General features: G+C 48.1%; 10 protein-coding genes across 10 annotated transcripts; 4 read left to right on the forward strand and 6 right to left on the reverse strand.

Annotated features, from left to right (window-relative positions):
* Positions 1-285: 285 nt before the first annotated feature.
* Positions 286-2,045, forward strand: BKA55DRAFT_655695 (major facilitator superfamily domain-containing protein; the record flags this gene model as incomplete). The annotated part of the gene is made up of 3 exons (XM_046197426.1): positions 286-658; positions 723-1,116; positions 1,239-2,045. The coding sequence occupies exons 1-3, from the start codon at positions 453-455 to the stop codon at positions 2,043-2,045; spliced, it is 1,407 nt and encodes a 468-aa protein (XP_046042424.1). The 5' UTR covers positions 286-452.
* On the reverse strand, positions 2,024-4,280 carry BKA55DRAFT_584515 (uncharacterized protein). Its single transcript, XM_046194340.1, has 5 exons — positions 3,977-4,280; positions 3,240-3,893; positions 3,090-3,179; positions 2,942-3,034; positions 2,024-2,885 (listed from the first exon to the last, which is right to left on the reverse strand). The coding sequence occupies exons 1-5, from the start codon at positions 4,264-4,266 to the stop codon at positions 2,102-2,104; spliced, it is 1,911 nt and encodes a 636-aa protein (XP_046042425.1). The 5' UTR covers positions 4,267-4,280; the 3' UTR covers positions 2,024-2,101.
* A 471-nt stretch (positions 4,281-4,751) lies between these two features.
* On the reverse strand, positions 4,752-6,377 carry BKA55DRAFT_527411 (Six-hairpin glycosidase-like protein; the record flags this gene model as incomplete). Its single annotated transcript, XM_046188927.1, has 1 exon — positions 4,752-6,377. One exon carries the CDS (start codon positions 6,375-6,377, stop codon positions 4,752-4,754), a length of 1,626 nt encoding a protein of 541 aa, XP_046042426.1.
* A 759-nt stretch (positions 6,378-7,136) lies between these two features.
* On the forward strand, positions 7,137-8,898 carry BKA55DRAFT_545951 (general substrate transporter; the record flags this gene model as incomplete). Its single annotated transcript, XM_046190862.1, has 4 exons — positions 7,137-7,366; positions 7,424-8,454; positions 8,509-8,761; positions 8,817-8,898. The coding sequence occupies 4 exons, from the start codon at positions 7,137-7,139 to the stop codon at positions 8,896-8,898; spliced, it is 1,596 nt and encodes a 531-aa protein (XP_046042427.1).
* Positions 8,899-9,629: 731 nt separating this feature from the next.
* BKA55DRAFT_527425 (uncharacterized protein) lies at positions 9,630-10,865 on the reverse strand (the record flags this gene model as incomplete). The annotated part of the gene is made up of 2 exons (XM_046188928.1): positions 9,630-10,076; positions 10,152-10,865. The coding sequence occupies 2 exons, from the start codon at positions 10,863-10,865 to the stop codon at positions 9,630-9,632; spliced, it is 1,161 nt and encodes a 386-aa protein (XP_046042428.1).
* Positions 10,866-12,142: 1,277 nt separating this feature from the next.
* Positions 12,143-12,687, forward strand: BKA55DRAFT_697204 (uncharacterized protein; the record flags this gene model as incomplete). The annotated part of the gene is made up of 3 exons (XM_046200343.1): positions 12,143-12,281; positions 12,334-12,509; positions 12,559-12,687. The coding sequence occupies 3 exons, from the start codon at positions 12,143-12,145 to the stop codon at positions 12,685-12,687; spliced, it is 444 nt and encodes a 147-aa protein (XP_046042429.1).
* A 902-nt stretch (positions 12,688-13,589) lies between these two features.
* Positions 13,590-14,676, reverse strand: BKA55DRAFT_584521 (uncharacterized protein). Its single transcript, XM_046194341.1, has one exon. It carries the CDS (start codon positions 14,503-14,505, stop codon positions 13,738-13,740), a length of 768 nt encoding a protein of 255 aa, XP_046042430.1. The 5' UTR covers positions 14,506-14,676; the 3' UTR covers positions 13,590-13,737.
* Positions 14,677-16,178: 1,502 nt separating this feature from the next.
* On the forward strand, positions 16,179-16,712 carry BKA55DRAFT_545955 (uncharacterized protein; the record flags this gene model as incomplete). The annotated part of the gene is made up of 1 exon (XM_046190863.1): positions 16,179-16,712. One exon carries the CDS (start codon positions 16,179-16,181, stop codon positions 16,710-16,712), a length of 534 nt encoding a protein of 177 aa, XP_046042431.1.
* Positions 16,713-17,729: 1,017 nt separating this feature from the next.
* Positions 17,730-18,250, reverse strand: BKA55DRAFT_697207 (uncharacterized protein; the record flags this gene model as incomplete). The annotated part of the gene is made up of 2 exons (XM_046200344.1): positions 17,730-17,852; positions 17,900-18,250. 2 exons carry the CDS (start codon positions 18,248-18,250, stop codon positions 17,730-17,732), a joined length of 474 nt encoding a protein of 157 aa, XP_046042432.1.
* A 317-nt stretch (positions 18,251-18,567) lies between these two features.
* Positions 18,568-21,164, reverse strand: BKA55DRAFT_626925 (capsule biosynthesis phosphatase). Its single transcript, XM_046196864.1, has 4 exons — positions 20,749-21,164; positions 20,469-20,662; positions 19,924-20,386; positions 18,568-19,866 (listed from the first exon to the last, which is right to left on the reverse strand). The coding sequence occupies exons 1-4, from the start codon at positions 21,097-21,099 to the stop codon at positions 18,607-18,609; spliced, it is 2,268 nt and encodes a 755-aa protein (XP_046042433.1). The 5' UTR covers positions 21,100-21,164; the 3' UTR covers positions 18,568-18,606.
* Between the last annotated feature and the right edge of the window lie 1,250 nt (positions 21,165-22,414).

The raw sequence follows: 22,414 nt of genomic DNA on the forward strand, positions 1-22,414 counted from the left end.
TCCCATGTAACGAGACACGTGCTTTATTTTGCCATGAAAGTAAAACAGTCATCCTTTTGAAAACCATCCTGGAGCCGTAGAAATGAACCACTAGGAGAGCACCCCGGAAGACTAACGACATTTAGACTCGGTTCTGGCATGACCCTTGTTAGCGTATGCAACCTGCTGATAGGATATGCGGAGAGCACCTAAGTGGATATGATATCGGGGAGCTCCGCCGACGATGTGGACGGGTTTAAACGCCATGATTCCGATGGCGATCCCATAGACGCATCCAACCAGCATATGGCTTCGCATTTTTGTTTTCTTCAGATCCCCCATTTCGCTTAACACATTAGCCTCTGCGGGTTGTTTAAGAGCCGAATTGACATCAATAGGCGATTATATATGACTCTTGTCCATCGACCGATGTTATCTATGCCCTGACCATTGACATCACGGTCAATGTAGACATGACCAACAACATGGAATCAACCTCGCAGAATACTGTCCCGCCAGTCCCAGCCGTGGCAGAAAAGGACAAACACTCGGGCTCGCATCAGCCCCTCAACAATGATCTGGATTGGGATGGTCCAGATGACCCAGATATGCCGTTGAATTGGCCAAAGTCGAAAAGATGGATTAACATCATGATAGTATCTATTCTGACACTATTGACGTACGTGCCCTCATCAAAGCTACCAAGTCTACTCCATATCGCTGACCTAGCCCTATCACAATAGCCCCTTTGCATCGTCCATGATTGCACCAGCAATTCAGCCCATCATGGACGACATGAATGAAACGAATCCCAACATAGGTTCATTCATGGTATCAATCTATCTTCTCGGCTATGCCTTCGGTCCTCTCTTCCTCGCCCCGCTCAGCGAGATCTACGGCCGGCTCCCGATATACCGCATCTGCATGTTCATTTTCCTCCTTACAAACGTCGCATGCGCTTTATCCGTCAACATGCCTATGCTTATAATCTTCCGTCTTCTGACAGGATTGGCGGGCGCATGTCCATTGACTATTGGACCCGCTAGCGTCGCCGATTGTTTCGCTCAGGAGGAGCGAGGTCGGGCCATGGCCATCTGGAATATGCCTGTCTTGCTGGGTCCAAGTCTTGGGCCTGCTGTGGGTGCGTATGTTTCAAGAGCTCTGGGTTGGAGGTGGAACTTTTGGCTGCTTATTATAATGGTAGGGAAATTCATTTCTAACGGCTCCGTATCCCGCGTATACTGATGTATTTATTCTAGACCGGAGCTGTGCTTGTTGTCTGTGCCTTCGTCCAAAAGGAGACTCATCCTCCAACCCTTCAGAGAAAGAAACTCAAGAAATTGCAAAAGGAGCGCGACACAGGAGACTTATCACCCGCCACGCCGCACAGTCAGCTCATCAAGAGAAGCCTGGCCCGCCCACTGAAGATGCTTTTCTTCTCACCGATTGTCTTCGGTCTCTCATTCCTGACCGCGATCGCGTACGGAACTTTGTACCTTCTATTCACGACGGTCTCAGAAACCTTTCAAACAAAATATGGCATAGTCACCAACGTCGGCCTTATCTATCTCGGCTTCGGATGCGGTCAAATCGTCGGACTTGTTCTCTTTGGCATGGTGTCAGATCCAATCCTGAGAAGAATGGCCAGAGGGGGCGAGCTCAAACCCGAGTATCGTCTACCCCTCATGATCCCGTGCAGTGCGATAATTCCAATCGGACTATTGGTATATGGATGGACATCAGAGTATCGAGTCTTCTGGTTTGTGCCTGTCATTGGCACATTCATGATTGGCTTTGGAATGATCACTGTGTTTACTTCTGTGAGCACTTATTTGGTAGACGCTTTCCCTACTTATGCTGCTAGTGCTACTGCGGCAAATACTGTGCTTAGAAGTATTGGAGGTGCGCTTTTACCTCTTGCTGGTCCAAAGATGTTTGATGCAATCGGCCAGGGATGGGGCAATACATTGCTTGCAGGTGTATCGTTGGCTATGATCAGCATGATCATTGTATCTTACAAATATGGGGAACGCCTAAGAACAAGCGCAAAGTATCAGCTAGATTAGGATCCCTACAGTTATAAGAATAAAGTACTATGCAGTTCATTTATCTTGAACGACGGTTAAATGCTTTCCGACGAGTTTGGCCGAAACCCGTCAAGACCCCACATCACAAGCCGATAGCATGCAGCTGTGCCGCCTCTCGTTTCGTGAGAATACTTCTCAAGCCCATGTAAGAAGGCAACAACAATCTCACGCCAATCTTGTGGAAGAACCAGTCGCCTAGATGCAGTGAGGGACCGGAATTGGAGGCTCCGAGCGGCACCAATGAGTATCATGGAGCAAGCAGTGCTATTTCGAATCCATATCCACAGTCCATGATCGAGCTTGTTCATTCGATCCACAGCCTTTAGTCTCCAGGCACAATACTGGAGGCCCAGTGAGGCTATATTGACAATCTCATCATGCAGAGTCCTGGGGAGTTCAAGGGTGTAGTTGAGACACAGTCGCACGAATGGCCGGCACAGAAGCTCCTTGATAAAGAGATACCGCGAACGGAGGATTCTTTTATAGAGATTCGGCTCGGGAGAAATAGTTGCATCCGGTGGCGGGAATGATATTTCTGGCGGTAGGGACAGATACCAGTCTTGGAGCTGTGAGCCGAAAACCTCATAGGATCGGAGCAAAGACATGGCTTGCGCCTCGCTGGGGCAGGCAGAGAACTCGACCTTGGCGTCGACGATGCGGTTGATCAAATGTCGAGCGGCTATGTCTGCGAGGAAGTAATACCAAGCTATGGTCTCGTCGAACAAGCAATTCGCTGCCGGCGGCGAGGGAAATGTGAGACGATCCTCGATGTGTTCCAACATTGAGCCGGGCAAGCTAGGTATCTCGTAGCGAATCTCGCTACGTGCGACCAGGTATGTTAGCAATCAGACATGCAGACATAACTGCTGACGTACACTTCCGATTTATATGCTGTATAGAAAATGCTTTGCTTGATTGCTTGTGGACTGGAAGGGGAATTCTGTGGCCCAGCCGGCATAGTAGATTCCCTATGAGCAGTGTAAGCGTTGATATCGGCGTTCCAAAGCCATTTCTATGTCTTGCCTGGCCCATATTGCAGAATAACAGCAGTTTCCTGCCATAGTAAAATACCTCCAGGCCTCGAGTGGCTGTAAATTACACATAAACCAGATGCTGCAACTCACGTCAGTATGGAACTACAAGAGGCATGTCCTCTGTACCAAGACATCTTACCCTGCCAAACACAAACACTGGGCGGATTCCAAAGTATTGTGACTCATTGCTCGCCCGAGCCTCTTACATGCGACGCTCCAGTACCTATAAGCAATGTCGGTGGTTTGGTCAAGATCCCAACTGTTATGACTCTTGGGTGTTTCGACATGCGGGTCCTGGCATAATGCGCCGATGGCACATACAAGGGCAACAAGGCATGTCTGCGTCGTCCAGTCCAAGCCATTTTCGGAGACCTTTATAACATACTGGTCGAGAACGGCGACATCTAGAATGGGGTTGACGCTGTGAACAGTACCAAGATAGCATTTCTGTAACCTCTTTAGCTCCGAGAAACCTATTGGGGGGAGCTCGTCGGGCATAGCCATGAAGCTCCCGTTATCCACGGGGATAGGGTCTATTCCTTGTGGGAACACATTCCATGTCAAGATATTATCGAGTCCTTCAGAGAACCTTTCGACATGACGTTCGGGAGCTGAAATAGACTGTGGTGTAGCAGTTAAGTTGACCAAGGAGTCAGCTTCGCTATGTCTTGCTGGCTGCGTTACATGGTGCGCATGAGAGGATGTATCGGATAGGCCCGGCGAATGTTGCTCTTTTACCACTTGTGCCAAGTCTTGGACGGCCTGCAAGATCTGCAAACCCAAGTCATGGCTTCTTCAGTCGAAATGAGATCTTGGTCAGTTTCTTATTGACTTTATGCAGTCATATGCGAATCTGAAAAGAAAAGGAAAACGTACAAGGGACGATCTGCTGAGTCCACAGTATCGTATTGGCACTCTGAGTTGCTCTTCTCACAGTAGCTACAAACCGGCCAGCGGCTGTCGCATTTCGTCTTCCTTGAACGGCACACTTTGCACGCTACAGCAACGCGGGTTCGGATTGGCTGGTTGCCCGAGGATCTGGTATCCCCAGGCTCTCTGTCCATCACATTTAGCTGTGGCTCATCTCGGACCAGGTGAGCTCTCTTATTTGGGCGGCTGGTACCCGGTGAAGCATCGTCTTGAATGTGGGCTTGGGGCTGCATCATGGGAGAAAGCAGAGAGGGTGTAGAGCAGAGTAAGAGGGTTCGGATCCTCCCCGACCATGTGCAGGGTTTATAAATGAATCATATGCAGTAAAAAGCTGGGGCCTCCTAGTCCAGTCTGGCCTAGTGCCGTAATTGTAGTTGAGTTGGTCATTTCTCACCAGTAAGCTCGGCGTTCGTAAGACCTACCCTATATCCACATCTTTAGTCAATATTACTGGGGAAACATCTGGCATAATACTTGGATTGTAGAGAGCTTACACTGTTCTTTATCACCTTTGTCAATGCAGCAACTCAAAATTGCTTTTATGGATGCTCGACATTGCACACCAATCTTGACGTCGATCTAGTTAAAGCGCACGGATTATACTTCTAACCATGTCGAAAAACCCAAAATAGGCCGACCGAACCCAATTTGGGTCAGTCAACACTTATTAAGAGTTGATGTCAATCACACTCTTGTAAATCAGCTCTGGGCTTCTGATACATTATACTACAAATTTACTTGAAGATCTCTTGATCCATCGTTGATCCAGTTTATCCATTGTGACCTTACCCACTCTTCTCGCCTTGACCGTTTCTCGCAGCGTCGTCCTGAGCAGATATGTTGGAGTACAGCTCCAAGCATGGCACCAACTGTTGTTACGTACATCCCCATATGGACTCGCCATAGAATCCTGTGCATCGTAACATTCCCAGAACGTGTCTGCCCCTGCTTCCACCATGCCGCCCCAATAAGACTTGATAAGATCAACACATTCATCGTAGCATTCCAGCCTCGCGAGAGCGTCACAAACATGGTGCCATAGGTAAGGCGTGAGTGGCTTCACAGCATCTGGATGTGCAAGAGTGGCGAGAAGAGCTTTGCGAGCGGTTTCTGGAGGGAAGGCCTCGCATAAAACTAGCCACGCGGCGGACGCATAGCTGACTTGCCGAGTTTCTCCAGACACAAAGACACCATCCTTGAGGAATGAGTTCGCAGCGTCTGTCATCTTGAGTATCAGTCCGTTGTACGGAGGCTGCTTGTTGAGTCGTATAGCGAGCTTGTTGGTAACCCTCAGACAATAAAGTAGTACGCCATGTGCTCCCGCACTCTTATCAAGATCTTTTGCCCAGTCGAGAAAAATGTGATGTTTGCTGCGTTCGGCCTCGAAGACGTAGGAGGTGGGGTTGAGGTTGTGCAGCAGTCGCTTCGGGCAGTCGAGAACAGTCTCCCAGAGGAGATGGCCAGTTTCTGTGTCCCCAGAAGCCTCAACATAATCATATACAATACCGGAAAATAGAGCATCATAGTCAGCGATATAGTCTGTCGAAGCCGTCAACGTGGGCTTTTCAAAGATGCAGGCTGGCAACGAGCCGTCCTCACGTTGGACTGCTGCAAACTGGAAAAGACATCTCTTGACAAGATCGTAATCCCGAAATGTGCTGTAGTTTGCTAGAGCTTGTAGGCGAAGATCTCCAATCCAAAGCCTTCTATCTCGTCTCGGGCCATCTTCGAAGACAGTTTGCATGCAGTCTCGCAGCGTGGAAATGCAAACGTGGTCAATATCCTGCAGAAGAGGATCTGAGAACTCAACCGCATCGATCTGATGGTATTGGCTGACAGCGCTGACTGATTCGCATTGTATATTTGAGAATGATACCTTGAACTTGGGAGAAGTATCAATGATTTGAACTCGCAAGTATCGGAAGGAATAACGGCGGGGGAGGTTTATTGTCTGCGGACATGTATCGACATTGATGATCTCGTCAGGAAGCCAAGCAGTGCTGATCCAGGTATTCACATTGTTCATATCCATCGTTACATCAAGTGGCGACTCGCCAAAGGTGAGACGTAGCCGACATGGAGCGTCCATGTTTTGCCCGACGTAGTCCAAGCGGAATGAGAGAAATCCGACCATATGGATGCCGAAATCGAGGATGAAGTCGGACCCCTTTCCCCAAGACAGGGACGAGAGGTCGTTGATCTCATGGTCAACAGTGCAAGCCTCGAGGCCGAAGAATGACAGGTCTTGGCTGGCTTTCTCGAATCTAATTATCCTCTGCGGACCTCGGCCGCATCGATAGAGTTTCGGCAGTAAGTCGTTCGCGATACGCTCAAAGGTTTGAGCCATGGTTGCTGCAGGCTCGGAACTGGTTGTTTCCTGGAACATATTGCCTGGAGAAGATGCTAGACAGTTAGGGTATCTGGATGAAGCAAACATGAGGTCAATCGTCCAAGGTAATAACCGATGATTGAACAAGCCCAACAATGATGATTCTCGCTCCAAGATCAACCGAGATTGTCAAAAGGTACCAGTGCCATGGTTCTGGAGAACGAGTTGCTGCCGCTGGATCTGAATCTGATTAGTGATCGGGGAGTGTCCCCGATCCTACGGAACCCTGTCAGCCAATCAACAAAGCCCAATCAGAGTGTAACTCACGGGGAGTCTCCCCGAGGTTAGTCCCCATATTTGACAGCATCAGAGGTCTAGAAGCAGCCACTGAGCAAACGCTTCAATAATTCTGCACTAGTGTTAGGGTAAGATTCAGTAGGAAAAACATTGCAAGCATGGATCGTGCATTCGAACCTTCACATCATCAATAGTTTGACTGGTCCAAACGGCTAAAATCTTAACCAGAGCGATGCAGCATCTTTGAGTTCCACCAGCTGCCACGAGACTCACGGAACAGACTCCAGTCCGTGACCTTGGCGACATGGTCTAGCCGGTAATCCTCCCCGATATCTTGTGCAAAGCCCTTACGACAACCCCATGGGGAAAAACATTAGATCCATACTGTCGGATCAGAGGAGAATACTTAAAGGCATGCACCCGACAGCCTGTTGATCTACAACACTCATCTAACCTCCCCTTTCATCAATAACAGTTGCCATGTCTTCCATCAAATCCAGACAAGGAGTTGACAACTCCAAGCTCGATGACGACGTTGCGGAATTTCACGTCGAGCAAGCTTTCAATGCATCGGAAGTCAAGATCGAAGCAGGGCTTTCCTCGGGATACGAGTCCCTTAGCTTGTGGCAAACCGTCAAGGTTTTCAAAGTTTCTACGGCATATTGTTTCGCAGCGGCTTTTAGTGCTGCCACTGATGGATATCAGATCGGGTAGGTTTTGTCGTCTCTCTTCAACTATATGTGCATATTTTATTAATTCCGAGCCAGGATCAACGGCAGTATCATTGCCAATAAGGGCTTTGTTCATCAATTTGCGACTGCGACCAACACCGACGGAGACGAATACCTGACTGCTCCTATTCTGGCCGGCTGGAGTTCAATCATGTCTGTCGGTCAGATTATCGGCATGTTGACAATTCCCTTCTTGTCCGACAGATACGGCCGTAAGACTGCAATGTGGACTTATTGGACTATCCTTGTCAGCAGTGTCTTGTGCGAGACTCTAGCCAGAACCTGGCCAGTTTGGTTAGTCGCTAAGCTCCTTGCGGGGGTCGGAGTTGGCTGTCTTCAGTCGACTTTGCCTGTCTATATCTCTGAGTGTGCCCCCACTCGTATCCGCGGAGGCCTTCTTATGTGCTACAGTCTCTGGTGGACTATTGGATCCTTCTTCGCCTACATAGCCCTCCAGCTGCTGAACCGAAAGAATCCCAACATTTGGCTCACACCTATTTATACCCAGTGGGCTCAGATTGGTATCATGTGTATCATCTACGTCTTCCTTCCAGAGTCACCCGCTTGGTGCGTCAGTCGTGGTCGCGCAGATCGTGCTAAGAAGCAGCTGCTGAGGCTCAACCGCGGTGTCGTCGACTATGATGAAGAGCATCAATACCGGATCATCGTGCAGACCTTTGAGCATGAAAGGGAGGTCGCAGCTGAGCAAAAGAAGGAGCACTGGTACGCCATCTTTCGCGGAATTGATGGCTTTCGGACTGTCATCTCTCTGTGGCCGAACCTGACGCAGCAATTCATTGGCCTCACCCTTTTTGCGACCTTCGGAACCTACTTTTTCCAACAAGCCGGCCTGGCCGACCCTTTCACGATTAAATGCATCACATCTTCCATCAATATTACCACGCTATTGATCGTCGTTTTGGTGGCCGACAAAATTGGTCGTCGACGTATTTCATGCTACGCCACGACGCTTTCATGGACAGCTTGTGTAGTCATTGGAATTCTTGGTCTAATCCCCAGGACAACGGCGACTTCAAACATCTTTGTTCTGTTTGTATGCCTCTGGAGTAAGTCTCTTCATCTACCTAATAGTTATAATCTGTGACACTAACAATCTCTAGATGTTGGAATGATCTCTAACGGTGCTGCTGGTTGGGGTTTCATAGCTGAGATCTCTTCTCTGCGTCTTCGACCTTATACAGCTGGCTTTGGCGCTGCGTGCACTTGTGTTGCTGGAGTCGTCATGAATGTTCTAACTCCATACATGGTCAACGCCAACAAGTGGAACTGGGGTTTCAAGACTGGCTGGTTTTACGCTGGTGTCGGACTTCCCTTCCTTATCGGCACATGGCTTCTGCTTCCCGATACATCCGGGTAAGTAACAGAGCATTAAACGGTTTATAGAACATTATATACTAATATGCATTAGACGAACTGCAGCTCAGGTCGATGAACTCTTTGAGAGGAAGATTAAGCCTTGGAGGTTCAGCAAGACCAAAACCACAGCCTGAAAGCGGACGGGCCTGTATCTTGGTCAAAACTTGGACTGTCTGAGAATCAAGGTTGTTTCAGCTCAGCTAGCCTTAAACTTCCGCTCTAGACCATTTTTGTACTCGCCCAAGCTCACCATATGAGAAAGTTAGCCCTGAAAGCCTGTGATATTGGCATTATGGCTCAGATTGCATTGTGATTTCCCGATCTGTATTGCACTGCTGTAGACACCCCTCGTTATTGTCATGTCATTCTTAGTATTAGTCTTAGTATCAGCGGCAGTGTAGGTTATGGTAGCGGAGTAGCGTCTCATTCGACTCTCCACTCGACGCCTAGATTTGGCCTAGTCCATAATGGTTTGATCAATTGGAAATGGCTGGCTGAGCTTGATCACAGGGGCAAACAAGCTTTGGTGTACGGAGAGAATGGTCCGGCTAGAGATCTAGGTCCGCACCTATTCACCGACGGATCACGAAAGGACTAGGCTAGAGTGATGTGCAGCAAAAATCACATCAACCCGCCATATAACAAAAACCCACCGAAAGGGCAGTGTTGTTCAGGAGCGGAGACGAACTGATTGCAGGTTGGAAGCAGGGCAAAGGCATCATCAACATCGTCATATTACGAATTGGATTAAAGGAGATGATTTTTACGTTCAGCAAGTTCAAGAAACAAGTTTCAAGCATTTCGTAACCACACTACACACCAGTTTATCTAGGTCAAAGATGAAAGATGAAAGATGTATGTCCCTTCATTTGTTCAAGAACTTCATCACCATCAGCCTGACTTGGTCCTCCACCTGCTTGAAGTTATCCGTCCAGAATGCAGCCCACTTCGTCAGCTCATCTATCACCTCATATTTATTAGACGACACGCCATTAACACGCGTCAAAAGTTTACCATCCTGAACCTTGAGAAGGGGATTGTGGTTGTCCGGATGGATAGAGACTTTGTCCATAATGGGAGCATGATGCCAAGCTGCAAAGTCAGACGATTGAAGCACCTTTCTGTGCTTGAAGGCATCGTGAACCTCTGCAATGGACTGCTGCACAGCTTTGCGGCATTGATCGAAGTTGGTCGACGTTGCCTCGGAGGAGACAACCTTACCGGGCAGTCTGCCGTCACCAAAGGCTTTCCACTTCTCGCCAGATGGACTTTCGAGCCACAAGCCGAGCTCCCCATCTTCGTTATGCATGACCTGATTAGACTGAACAGTCATTAGCCTGGCCCATGTGAAGGTTGTATAAAGGACAGGTGCGAGGGATAGACCTACGTTCGAAGATGCATTGATGACCTTGGCAATGTCCTCAAACTTGAGGAAAGGGATTGAATACGGATGGTTCTTGGCAATATCAGCGATCTCCTTGCGGGGGACTCTGATGTGGCCTGCTGCAAAAGAGTCTTGCAGGAAGTGATCGGCGAACGCATTGACTGCCAGAGCAGTCATGAGATCACCCCCAGCGGCCACTTCGAGAGCGACGGCGTGGCCAGCATTATAAGTTGACCTTGCCTCGACACCAAAATGATCAACATTCGCCTCCAGAAGCTGCATGAAACTTGAACCAATAGCCCATCTGGAGTCCTTGGAGACTTCCTCAAGGTGCGTAATGTCAAGGGGATTGTCCTTGTACACAGCCGCAAGCTCAGCCGCGGCGTTCTCAGAATTCGAACACATGACAGCTAGAGCCTTCTCATTCATAGAACTGAGCTCCTTGGTGATTGCTTCGGCTTTGAGTTTGCCAACAGGCGGGAAGTCAAGAAGATCGAACCAGCGCCGGAAAATGACTTTCATGCGTTCAGAATTAGGTTCGGAGGAGATTGGCTTGCCTAAACCGAAGTAATCTCCAGCGAGACCGTTGATCTCACCGTAGGTGACAGCAAGGCCATTGGTGAGGTGTAGAGTCACTGCTTCTTTATGAGAAGAAGATTGATGATCATCCGAGACATTGACGGTGTCTCCCAGAAACCTGTGCTCAGCGAAGTACATATTGATAGATCAATTGATGTTCAAAAATATTCTGTAAAAGATAAAAAGGCTTGTGAAAGTAATGGTAATTCTGAGGTTGGATCCGTGGTCAGTTTGTAGAGACATGGTGATGTTTATACCTTGCCAGAGCAGCCCATCCTTTGAATAGCAATTGACCTTGACACATCTTTCTACTGTCATGAAGGTGCAAATACTGATCCGAGGTTTTCAATCAGTGTCGCACCGCAGCTAAGCCATTTGCTACGGAGTGGTCTGCCAAGACCCGCTAAATTCCAATATTGCTGAGACATTGGAATCGAGACCCAAATCTCAATAATTCCAGGCAGCCACGGGCGGTTACGGACATCATGGACTTCACTGGCAGTTAGTGGCGTATCTGATTAAAGGAGTATAGAATAATAGGCACCGTGTTCTGTGTGTTGGTGGTAAACTGGTAAGCTAGATAAAGACACAGTCGTTTGTGGAGGCGTTTCAGGCAACATCAGCCCATTTCATCGACGGATATCTCCACAAGGTAGAAAGTCTATACAGTGACTCCAGCCAGCCACGGAATACACTTGGACCGCAATGGATGCAAGTGACCGAAAATGAATCACATATCTCACGCTGCAGGGAGAGATCAGTTCATCACCAACGATCAGCTCGCCAAAGGATATGATCTAAACTGCGTTTAACCACAGTATGTGATTTCGTACGAGAGAACGGCTTCAAGACATCGTCGTTGAGAGCGATGATCACGTCCAGCTAGCCACGGGCTACACCGCCAGAACACTCGTCACACCTTGGTTTACTGTATGTAGATAGCATTTGCAAATGATCAGCTCGCCACATCACGAAACGACTTGTGATATACTGAGAATAACGTCAAATTGATGTCAGCCAGCCACGAAACATGATCAGTACCTCCTGAAGAGATGTCAATCGGCATGCAGTACCTCAGCTCAGTCACAGTGGTCAGCCAGCCACTGGCTCAACTCAAGTGATGAGAGTATCACTTTGAGTAGATGTATTTCGCATTGTACACGGCCCAAGGCGAACTTGTCACAATGCGGCGTGGATTCTCTTCTCTGACAACGTCGCCGAAGATGCCGGGAGGAGGGAGACGCAACGTATTTGCTATAAGTGTCCAGACTGATAATTTGCCTATATAAACTCTCTACAATCCCCATGAATCCCATCCGACTTCTTCATCACTCAACCTCATCACTCTCAACTCAGTTCTCCAATATCTTACACATACACTCAAACCTTCAACTTCCCGTTGCAAATCAGTCACAATGGTCGTCGAAAAGGGCAACAAGATCTTCATCCCCGCTGACCAGCTTACCACTACCGAGGTCAAGGTAGAATGGTCCAAGAACTGGACCGATTACTCGGCCCAGTACTACTCGGTCCCTTTCTACAACAGAGATCAGGGTGCGTATGCGACAACCTCCTTTCTGGACTCACCATGCTGACTTTACGCCAGGCAATGAGGAGAGTGTTATCTTCATTCAGAAGACCTATCTTGATTCCCTCAAGAATAAGAAGGTTCCTGGAGATGATCTGACCGTCATTGTCGATGACTCTTTTCAGTATGGCCAGAACAAGGAGAAGACTAAGCGTTGGTTGGCCTACCATGACAAGAAGAACGAAGCCTACCAGGTAAGTTGAGCAGTTCACATCATTTCAGTGCAGTAATGACCTGTTTTAGTGGCGCTTTGTCGAGGGCCTCAAGTCCAAGCTTGGCCAGGCCGCCCTTAAGTTTGCTGGAGGGTTCTTCCCCAGCATTGACCTGGGCATGCTGAAGCTGCTCTTTGGCGACTACCTCCGCAACTTCTAAGCGGTCGAACATTTGGCGTTGGAGTGGATGCAACTGTCTGGTGCTGGCAATGGTTCTGGTATGTGGCAAAGAGGGGGTTTTTGCCCCAAGGTTTCCCCCTCTAAGACGCTTGCTGGAATGGAAAAGTGAGCCCTGTTTAGTAGATAGGTCTAATCGTAGGTGTGGAAATAAACACTAAAGAATCTCCTAAATCCATTTTAGATTGCCCCAAGCTTGTGATTCTCTTGTCAAGAGTCTACTAAGCCTATCATAGATTATCATAAACTCTTGCTAAATTACTCAGGGAAGCTCTCAAAGCCATTATAAACTCCTCTAAGCTTGTGCTTGCGTATTCTCTCTATCCAAGCATACAAGGTCGCTAAGATGCTTCTTTACCTCAATTCCAATAAACTACTGTGGCATTCAGAAGATGTCGAGATGACATGGCATATTGATCCTTGTACTTTGGGACAAGGTTGTCCACCTCGTGGCCTCAAGATTATTTGTATCGACATTGTAGACTCAGGGGATCTTTGCCGCCATCAAGAGTTTGATTCTCTCTGGAAACGCCTCACCAGAGTGTACACAATATTGCTGGCTGAAGGTATGATCGGTCTAGGCCTGGGGCTCATTACTTCTGAACTTGTTTATTGATGCGCCGCCCTTGTCTAGGACAATAACACATCTCTGTTATGGGTTGCAGAATCCATCTTTTGAGTCTCTGATGAAGGAGTTTCGGCTGGTTTGGTGTGCAATTGAGCTTTTGGAGAGAGTGACTCGCGATAGAAACGGAATAGCAAACCTGTGAAATAAAATAATATACGAAGAATCATTGCCGAAGAGTTCAAGTTGAACTTCGGCCTCCGTGAGCGAGGCTGCCGAGGAATACCAAGAGACTGATCCCTGCATACAAAGGCTTAGGTGCATTATGTATAGATTATGACAATCATTTCACTTAATATATCTTCATGAAAGTGGGTCGATGGGATATCCTGTTTGGCTGCACGCGACGCCATCACCATACCAGTTGTTGACAAGTTATATTTACAGCGCTCAAAGCTAATTACTGTCTTATTTCGACTGGTTGGGTGTAATTCCGAGCTCGACAGCCTGGTAGTTAGCACCAGGGCTAACAGCACCAGCCATCGCCAGAAATATCCCATCATTCCTGCCAGAGTACGTGTAGAACTCGTCAAATATCCCTGGAAGAGTAGAGCAGGTAGTCTCTCCAGACTCAAAGTCATACGTGCAGGCCTTGGCAGGGGCCGAACATTGGAGAACTCGATCGCGCGTTTGATCGCAGATAACGGGGCTGGTGTCTGGTTGGTTGAGCATATTGTTGCTGCAGGTTAAGAGCAAGTTGGCATTCCCGTTTTCTCCATATTGAATGCATAAGGTGTTTCCGTTTACATCTCGAACACGGTTTGTTGAAGCATCGATGGAAAAGGTCAGGCGGTAGTTTGTAGCTGGGTATTGCCATCCGACGAAGAAGCCAGGTGATTGGAAGCCTAGTAGATATTGACCGTCGACTTGGGCGCCCTTTCCGATGACGTCGAAGGTAGGAATTGGTTCAAAGGCTCCTTGACTCGTGGTTGTTTCAGTGGTCGTGGTGGTAGTGACGGATACTTCGAGGCTGGTGGTCTCTGCGGATGACGCTGTAGCAGTGGTTGCTACTTCTGTGGTGGACTCTTCATTCGAGGTTGACGTCGCAATAGTGGAAGACAGATCGGCAGAAGTGGCTGACGCAGTAGCAGTAGTCTCAAGCTCGGTGCTCGTGGCAGACGTGAGGACTGAAGTGGCGGACTCAACGGAGGCGGTGGCTGAATGGATGTGAGACATGTTCACTTGGTCTTATCACAAAGAGTTTCACTGACTTGAACCGCTTGAAGAACGGGGTTTGCAAACGCTAGCAAATGCAGGGCTTGCCGCAATGGCAGCCACGTAAAAAAGAGTGAAACGCATATTGGCTATAGAGGAATAACGAGTGACAGAGGCCAAAGCGGGTAAGAGACGAAACTGAGTAAGAGCAGTTTTGGGCTTGGGGAGTTTTATTTGTTCGCTGTCAAAGGGGGTTCAGACTTGAGGCCATGGCCACTGGAAATTGCAGCGGGTTGCCGTCCACTAACTCAGGTACTAGCGTTGCGAAGCCCAATGACAGCGCGTGGAGAGAACACTATTGATTTCACTAACCATAACTAACTGCGCCACGTCTAATAATATCGATAATATCTCTGACTCCCAGCACCACGATAAGAACTCAGAGGTCCAAGAAAATCTGGAAGGACATTGTGAATGGTTCAATAGAAATGCTCGACGGTTCATGTGATGGCTTGCCTTGCCCTAGAGGTTTGTTGTGACTCAATTCTCCAGAGTCTGTTTCTTCGGCGAACTGACTAAACTTTTATTGTTACTGACTAGGCTCATCGTATATGCTTTGCGCTCAGGCTTCCATTGGTCCAGGAACTTTATATAACCATAAGATGATAAGCTTCCCAACTACCCAGCTGTAAATGCTTATACTGGATAAGGTTGTGAACGGCAAGAAACCCGGGCCTAACTGAACAGCTGATTGATCGCCCCCGCGTTAAGGTTCTGGCAGACATTAAACATCCTTTGCACAGGATCTATATGTAAAATCCATTTAACCGTGTGATAAAAAGCATCAAATCACAACAGATCAAATGCACTCTGTTGTCAGAGTTCACGCATCGTGAACATCATCAGCAGCCAGCAGACCACTTGCATCTACTGGGATACTTGAGTTCCAGAATTAGAGCTTTGCCTACCTCCTACGGATCATGAGACCATTGGTTTAGCATTGTTGCGGTCGCTGATTGTCTCTTATACTACCAAGGGGACGAATCAACATGTTTTTGCTTCTGGCGCAGATGACTTCGAGAACCTTGAAACTGCAACTCTGAGAAGTTGACCTATCAGCACGATATAATCGAGCATCATAGTTGTTGTAGAGAGTTTCTATTGCAGGTGACGTAGTCAATGCCAAAGTCTAGTTGCCCTCCGTGTTCGTGAACAGTCAAGTTCGTCCATACCATGCCCTCAAACTTAGAGTAAACTTCGACCACAATGAACAAAATGCCCTTTGTGAGTCAAGTTTAAACTTCTCCCAACTCATCTTCGTGCTATAAATATGGCATCTGTTCCCTTGTCTCCCCTGTTTCATTTATTCCTTCTTAACACACACTTGAACAGCCAGCTCGAATTTGCCAAGTCAAGGTCACTCGGCTCTTTTGTTCCAACTTTGTTTCTCAGACACTCAGGTACATTGCAGTCTTGACCTTGAACAAAGAAACACATACACAGACACATACTCTCTCTCTATCTTTCTTTGCTACACATACATACACCCAAACATTCTCTGTCTCTCGAGCAATCAGTTTCAATCAATCAACTCGACTTCACTCAACGGTGTTATTCCAACATTTTCCCGAGGCACCCAACCACACAACAACACACAGCATCCCCACTTTATACATTCACCAAGCACTTCCAAGATGGGTGGCGGTTCATCCAAGCCAAAGGTCACATACAAGACCAAAATCCCCAATCATCCCAAGCACCACGCGCCTCTCTCAGAAAAAGAGCAGGCAGAGTTTACACCATACATCAATCACTCCAAGAATGATGGTCGCCAGCGGTTTGCCGATCAGTATGCGAAGCAGCAGAAAGATCTTCGGAGTGCTGGAAAGCAATACAAACGCATCAACCGATCCCCCACAAAGTCTCCCCCAGAGGAGTATCGGGTGGAAAAGCCTCCCAAACAAGAGCCTTACCGGCCTTCCCGAAGACTCGAGACTCTTCCCCCTCTTCCAAAAGGGAATTGCAAAAAAAGACCTCCCAAACAAGAGCCTTACCGGCCTTCCCATAGACTCGAGACTCTTCCACCTCTTCCAAAAGGGTATTGCAAAAAAAGGCCTCCCGTACAAGAACCTTTGCCCAAAAAGCCTCCCCAAAAAGAGTCTTCTGCAGAAAGGCCTCCCCTAAAAAGGTCTTCCCCCAAAAAGTCTAGTGGTTGGGATTACTTTTAGCTACCTGCGCCAACTAGGGCCTCCGCCTTCATTTGTGTTCTGCCCTCGACTTAAAACCAACACAATAGGCCAAGCTCAGCTTCGCTATCTTGCAACAGCTTGAAAATGTCACCAAGACAATACGGCTGAATGCAAATGATAGACCAAAGATATCATGAGATATGTCGACAAGGGATGGCTTGAAAGCCTCTCTCAAAGTTCAAGTATGATTAAACGAGTTATGGCTCTCTGCATGGTGTACAATATGGGATTCGCATAGTCGTCAGGAGTTTTTTTCAACAAAATGGGTTTTCTCATCGCCCGCATGGTTTCAATATTGATTCGAGTTTGAATAAAATACAAGTTGCTTGGCTTCAGTCTTATTTCAATGCTTCAAAACGTGATTGACTGAAAAGAGAAGATAACATTGGCTATCAGACTAACCTTATTGCTTATATGGCCATCATTTATGATGTATCGCGACTACCCTTGTCGTGCTCACATTGTTTTTCTGGCTTTTGCCTCACATAATAAACACCACGGTTACTAGGCTTGGTAGGATGGATGGTAAAGGCCTTCATTCATCTCCATTCCTCTCACAACCACTGTAAGGATGTATCTTATCTGAATGTCTTTCCTAATAGCCAATAAGATAAATGCCCTTCCCAGGCCTCATGTCCAAGAACGGATGTTAATTTTATTGCGTCTTGTATCAAAGTGGACAGAGTAGCGTAGTGGGACGACGCTAGGCATCGGCGCGGACAACACCATCACTCCGGAGAGGCCGCTGACTAAAGAAAACTGCGACGAAGCCATACATTCGAAGCCCCCGAAAACTGCTGAAACTTTTAGATACTGTATGGATGGTGATATGTGTACAATATCTCTCTCTCACACACCATATCCAGACAAGAGCCAGAAACAAAGTGAAAAAGACCTCCTGGGTGTCCAGGAATAACAGAGCAGATACTGTCTGCTAGAATACTCTATCTCGGCTGAGGTTTACGCGGTCCAAACGCTTCGAAATAACGCTACCAACTAGTCCCATGTGATCTCAGGTCGGAACACGGCATCAAGCTGCTTAAACATCTCCTTTTCCCACCCCAAATCCATCGGTGGGCGTTCGAAAATAGCAGGATCAACGTAATGCGTAAGTGACAACTAAACCCGTATTAGCGATAGGTACACACAGCGAGGGACATGCATACCGGACTGATGGCATTCTTCTTCCATTTGTCATCTTCTTTGAACTCCTTCTTTAAAACCGATTCGACATACTCGTTCCACACAGCGGTCATTTCGTCCGTGAGAGACGGTGGAACAGCGATACCGATAATGAGAGCTCGGGGGCGAGGGTGTAGGTTATGCAGAATGACTCCGAGATTGTGTGGTGAGTATCGGTAGGGCTCTAATGTTTCTTCAAAGTCCATCATAGCTGTCATGACGTATGGAGAGTTGTGTTCTGTAAATATTTTGGGCATGAAGACGACGCCATTTTCACGGCCCCAGCCAATAATGACGACGGGAATGGAATCTGGGTTTGAAGAAAGAGAAGACATTGCGCAGTCGTGAGGTTGAAAAAGTAGTATGAATAAGGGCAGAGGTTGGAAATAAAAGGCTTTGAGGAATAGATCGGCCTTTTATACGCAGCCTTGTCGCAATTCTCTGAACACCGAGGCCGAGGTTTCGATATGTTATCACCGGCGAGCTATGGGGCTCCCGATCAACTAACATCACTTTGCAAACACCGAGGCCGAGGTGTGTAAAAATATCACCGAACGAGTTCGACAATATTTACTCTTATCGCTGTCCGCTCTTCACATAATTAGTCACCTAAATCTTCAAATTGGAAGGGTGAGAAACCATCTCCGTTGGCTTAGAGAGCTGAAATACATGTATTAATTATATCATAGCTTTAATAACTAATGCCCACAGCTTTGTCTAATGTCTCCTTGCACATGCGCAGGAATACAGCTCCCAATTCCTTGCGGTGGAGAGGGATAAGACTAAAGAAAAGAGAGGCCGTGACGCGGAACAATGTCTTACGGTGTAGCCGTACAGAGTAGTTATTTTTCAGAAAGGCAAAGAACTGCTCCTGCAGTTCGTTCAGTAGCTCAGTGTCCGCCTCATCCAACAGCGGCTTGTCGTCCTCGAGGGCGCCCGTGAGATCGTAGTTATTGGCACTCATGAATAGAATATAGTCATAGCCGCAAAGGGACTGCAAGACCTTGCCAAGATCATAGTTGATATCCCCCTCGGGGGTGAGATAATTCTCCAGCTGGCACCGCACATCAATGAAGCTGACGGTTCTCTCGTCATCGGAAATGATGGCGTTGCTAAACACCGGATCACCGTGGATGACGTTTGCGTGAACGCCCTTCTCCTCAGCCTCATAGGTGTCGAGAAACTCATCTAGCCGCGCAAAAAGCGACGCAGCTAGTGGACCGAGCGCGTCGTAGCGATCACGGTGCTGGTAGTATCTACTGCGCAGCTTGGTGCCGTAGTTGGCGTAGATGTTGACAGGGTGATCACCAGGGGCTTTTGGTGCAAACTTGGCCTCTAGCGCTTCAGGGACGTCTAAGGTGGGTTGCGAGGTGGTGTTTGGTGCCGTGTGAATAGTGTGCAGGGTCTCGAGGAATTTGGTAAGGCGGCCTTTGGTGATGGACCGTCCGACGAGAAGATGAGAGAATGTGCGTCCACGACGGTTCTCCATAGTGATGCTGTAGGTAGAAGTGGCAGGGATGTAGTCGACGCTATACACAGAGGGAAAGATGCGAGACAGTGTTGGCGGCATGTGAGCGTAGAAGTAGAGCTCACCAAGAATAGCCTCAGATTTGCTAGACTTGATGACCTTGTCTCTGATGATCTGAACAGTGTTGAAGTCTCGTGCAGCAATCATCCCGGCCTTCTTGACATCCTCGGCAGAACTCTTACGTACTTGGCCGAGCCGAGGTGTGACTTCAGGCTCGTCGAGTATCCAGCCTAGCTCACGCGCGGTGTCGAGATTGGCATTGACGGCCAAGTCGTCGACGTAGACGTCAGCGTAGGGCTTCCCGAAGTTGATCTCATGATAGGGAATCTCGTAGTCTGAGAGCTGTTTGAAGGTGACGAGACCAACGTCGGCGAGGACTCTGCCGGGATTGCCGTAGTGTGTCTTCATTCTACGTGCTGTTTGCTGGAGGATGTCAGTGTGCTGTTTAGAATACGGATCCCTTGGAAGAGTTGAACTTACGATGATGATGTAGTGGCCAGCCTTGTACAGCTGCTGCACGAGGCGAATGTTCTTAGAGATGGGCGGGCAAGTCGAGTAATCACCCGAAACAGCCGGGACTCCCACGAGGGTCATGTCCAAGTCGAAGCAAAACCTGCGCTTCTTCAACGTGACGGGCATATTGTGATTGTCTGTCTTGAGAGCTGCTAGGAGCTCCTGGAGCTGCTCTGGGGTTCCCACGACAGAAAAGTCCTTCTTCTGTATGGGCAAGCCGATGAAGGGAACGCCACTTTGAACCATCATGGAGATGACTTGTGAGGTGTAGTATTCGCCCACCTCGGCACCGTCGGGGTGTTTTACGTCGAGGTTCTCGGCGGCCCAAGCTTTTAGGTCGGCGGCAGAAGGAAAGACATATGCGCCTGTGTTGGCTTTGTTGCTAATGGCTTTCTTCTCCTGGATGTCGACGATTCGTTCGGCGCCGGGCCTGGGAAGAATCATGTGAGTTAGTCTTTTCCTGCATAACGAGGCACCGTGGTGCTAGGGGGAGATTGTAAATGGCTACTTACGATTCGTTTTCTGTCTGGATGTAAGAGAAGATGGGCTTGTCGCCTTCGTCGATAAAATAGAAGCATCCGCCATGGCCGCTGGGCATCTTTCGGACAGAGGCCAAGATGTCATACCAATAGATGGTGTCGCAATCGAGAGATACGGTTCGATGCTGCAAGTGCTCCTTCGTCATGCTCTGAGTGACCATGTATAGCTGAAGCAGAGGGGACAGGGTTAGAGAATGCAGGTCTGGGGCTTGGGTTGTTTGCCTGTCTTGCTGGCAATCGGTGCTGTACTTACAGTTTCACTGGCACCTTTTGTTTGATGTCGCAACAACAAAAGCTTGAGATTGACCTTTGGAAAGTTCTTACTGACAAGCTGGCCGATTCTGAACTCATTGTCAATGTGCTCATTGACAGCAATCCATAGAGTGTCCCTGGGACGAAGACTAAGGTTGTCGATTAACCAGAGGAGCATCGGCTGTCCAACGATGTTGATGAGTGGCTTTGGGAAACGGTAGCCCTCCTTGGCGAACCGAGAACCGATTCCGCCAACCGGGATGATGACGTTCACAGGCTCATAGTCTTCTGCGTGGCCATTGTCGATGCTGTTGGTAACGGCAGTACCTGTGGTATCATGAATATGAGGCATGACGAAGTTGGTAAAATTATCGCTGAGCTCAGGAAATGAGGAAAATGATGGCAACAAATCTTGCGGTTGTCAATCACTTTAAATCGTCGTTAACCACCACTACCTTTATGCGGGATTTAGTTAGTCTAATTGGGTTGCAAAGACCTTTCTCCTTCCAAACAGACCAACTCATCCCCCCAAAGACAGTTGCAGATGTTCGAGAGGTGCGCCACCCTCTCCAGTAGCGCTCCAGATGCACCTACCGAGACATCCACCATTCTATCGAAACCGCCCAGAACGGATTACACAAAGCCATGTGGCCACGGCAGGCTGTAGCTGTCGGCCGAAACCGGGTTCCGCGTGGCGAGAGGGGACAAAAAAGCGTTCTCGACGGGATGAATAAGGTTTGGCGTTGCAGTCGTAGTTCTAACCCAAAAACGGAAACACTCCAAAACCAGGGGAGGAATGTTGGCGGAAGGATAGGCGGGTGAGTGTTTAGACGGATATCTTTCCGGCCACTGTATTGTTGGGACAGAAAGTAAAATAAGCGGTCTGGAAGTTCGATAGATACGATGGCGAAATACGCACCCGTCACATCAGAATATTGAACGGCATGCCATGAGGCCGCATCTAGACTAGACTAGATTATCATTCTTACAAGTGTATGATTGAGCCGAGGCGGCGACTGTAGAAGTGATGGAACAGTCATTAGGCCGTGATTCAGGCGATATAAACATACGCACATCAATAAGCAACATCGACCCGGCATAATTCACAATTATCGCTGCGAGCTATGTACCCTGATGAATTGTTGCGCTGCCACAACAATTGCCTGGAGAGAAAGCGCCATTTTACGGTAAGCTTTCCACGATTTCCGTATTGGGCCTGAATTCTGAAGTAGGGCGCCACAAATGTACCTTAGTAAAGCCTACGCAGCCTTTGATGCACATGGGAATGAAGGAATGATCCAGATTAAAAATACCGTAGTCTGGATCTGCCTATGAATTGTCTGAATGCAGTGTTGCAATTATGGCATCTAGTAAAGTGCACTTGTTCATTGATGTGGACTTTTCGAACACGCTCCAGATCTTTTGCCGAAAACGGTGAAAAACAAGCTTTCAGCCCTGCGTCCCAGCAACGAATAACATTTCTCAGTGACACCTCAGCCCTAAACCTTAAGCCCATCTAGTAAACCGGTTTAGAAAGCCCACTACCGAATACAGCATATCTGACATGCCGCGGAGGACCCTGTTCCTGGTTAGTAGCAGAAAGGGACAAGCCTGATTCGCTAAACATCCTGCATTCTCTAGTGAGGAATGTGGCGTCCTGTCAGTTA

This window comes from Fusarium redolens (assembly GCF_020744475.1).
Source record: "Fusarium redolens strain MPI-CAGE-AT-0023 chromosome Unknown BKA55scaffold_26, whole genome shotgun sequence".
Classification (NCBI taxonomy): domain Eukaryota; kingdom Fungi; phylum Ascomycota; class Sordariomycetes; order Hypocreales; family Nectriaceae; genus Fusarium; species Fusarium redolens.

Coding starts and splice junctions, on each gene's coding strand:
- BKA55DRAFT_626925 (XM_046196864.1), bottom strand. CDS start 21,099: ATGCCTCATATTCATGATACCACAGGTACTGCCGTTACCAACAGCATC. Junction 20,387..20,468: donor ATCCAGACAGAAAACGAATC/GTAAGTAGCCAT, acceptor GATTCTTCCCAG/GCCCGGCGCCGAACGAATCG. Junction 19,867..19,923: donor CTGGCCACTACATCATCATC/GTAAGTTCAACT, acceptor GACATCCTCCAG/CAAACAGCACGTAGAATGAA.
- BKA55DRAFT_584515 (XM_046194340.1), bottom strand. CDS start 4,266: ATGATGCAGCCCCAAGCCCACATTCAAGACGATGCTTCACCGGGTACC. Junction 3,894..3,976: donor GACTCAGCAGATCGTCCCTT/GTACGTTTTCCT, acceptor TTTCGACTGAAG/AAGCCATGACTTGGGTTTGC. Junction 3,180..3,239: donor CAGTGTTTGTGTTTGGCAGG/GTAAGATGTCTT, acceptor CGTGAGTTGCAG/CATCTGGTTTATGTGTAATT.
- BKA55DRAFT_584521 (XM_046194341.1), bottom strand. CDS start 14,505: ATGTCTCACATCCATTCAGCCACCGCCTCCGTTGAGTCCGCCACTTCA.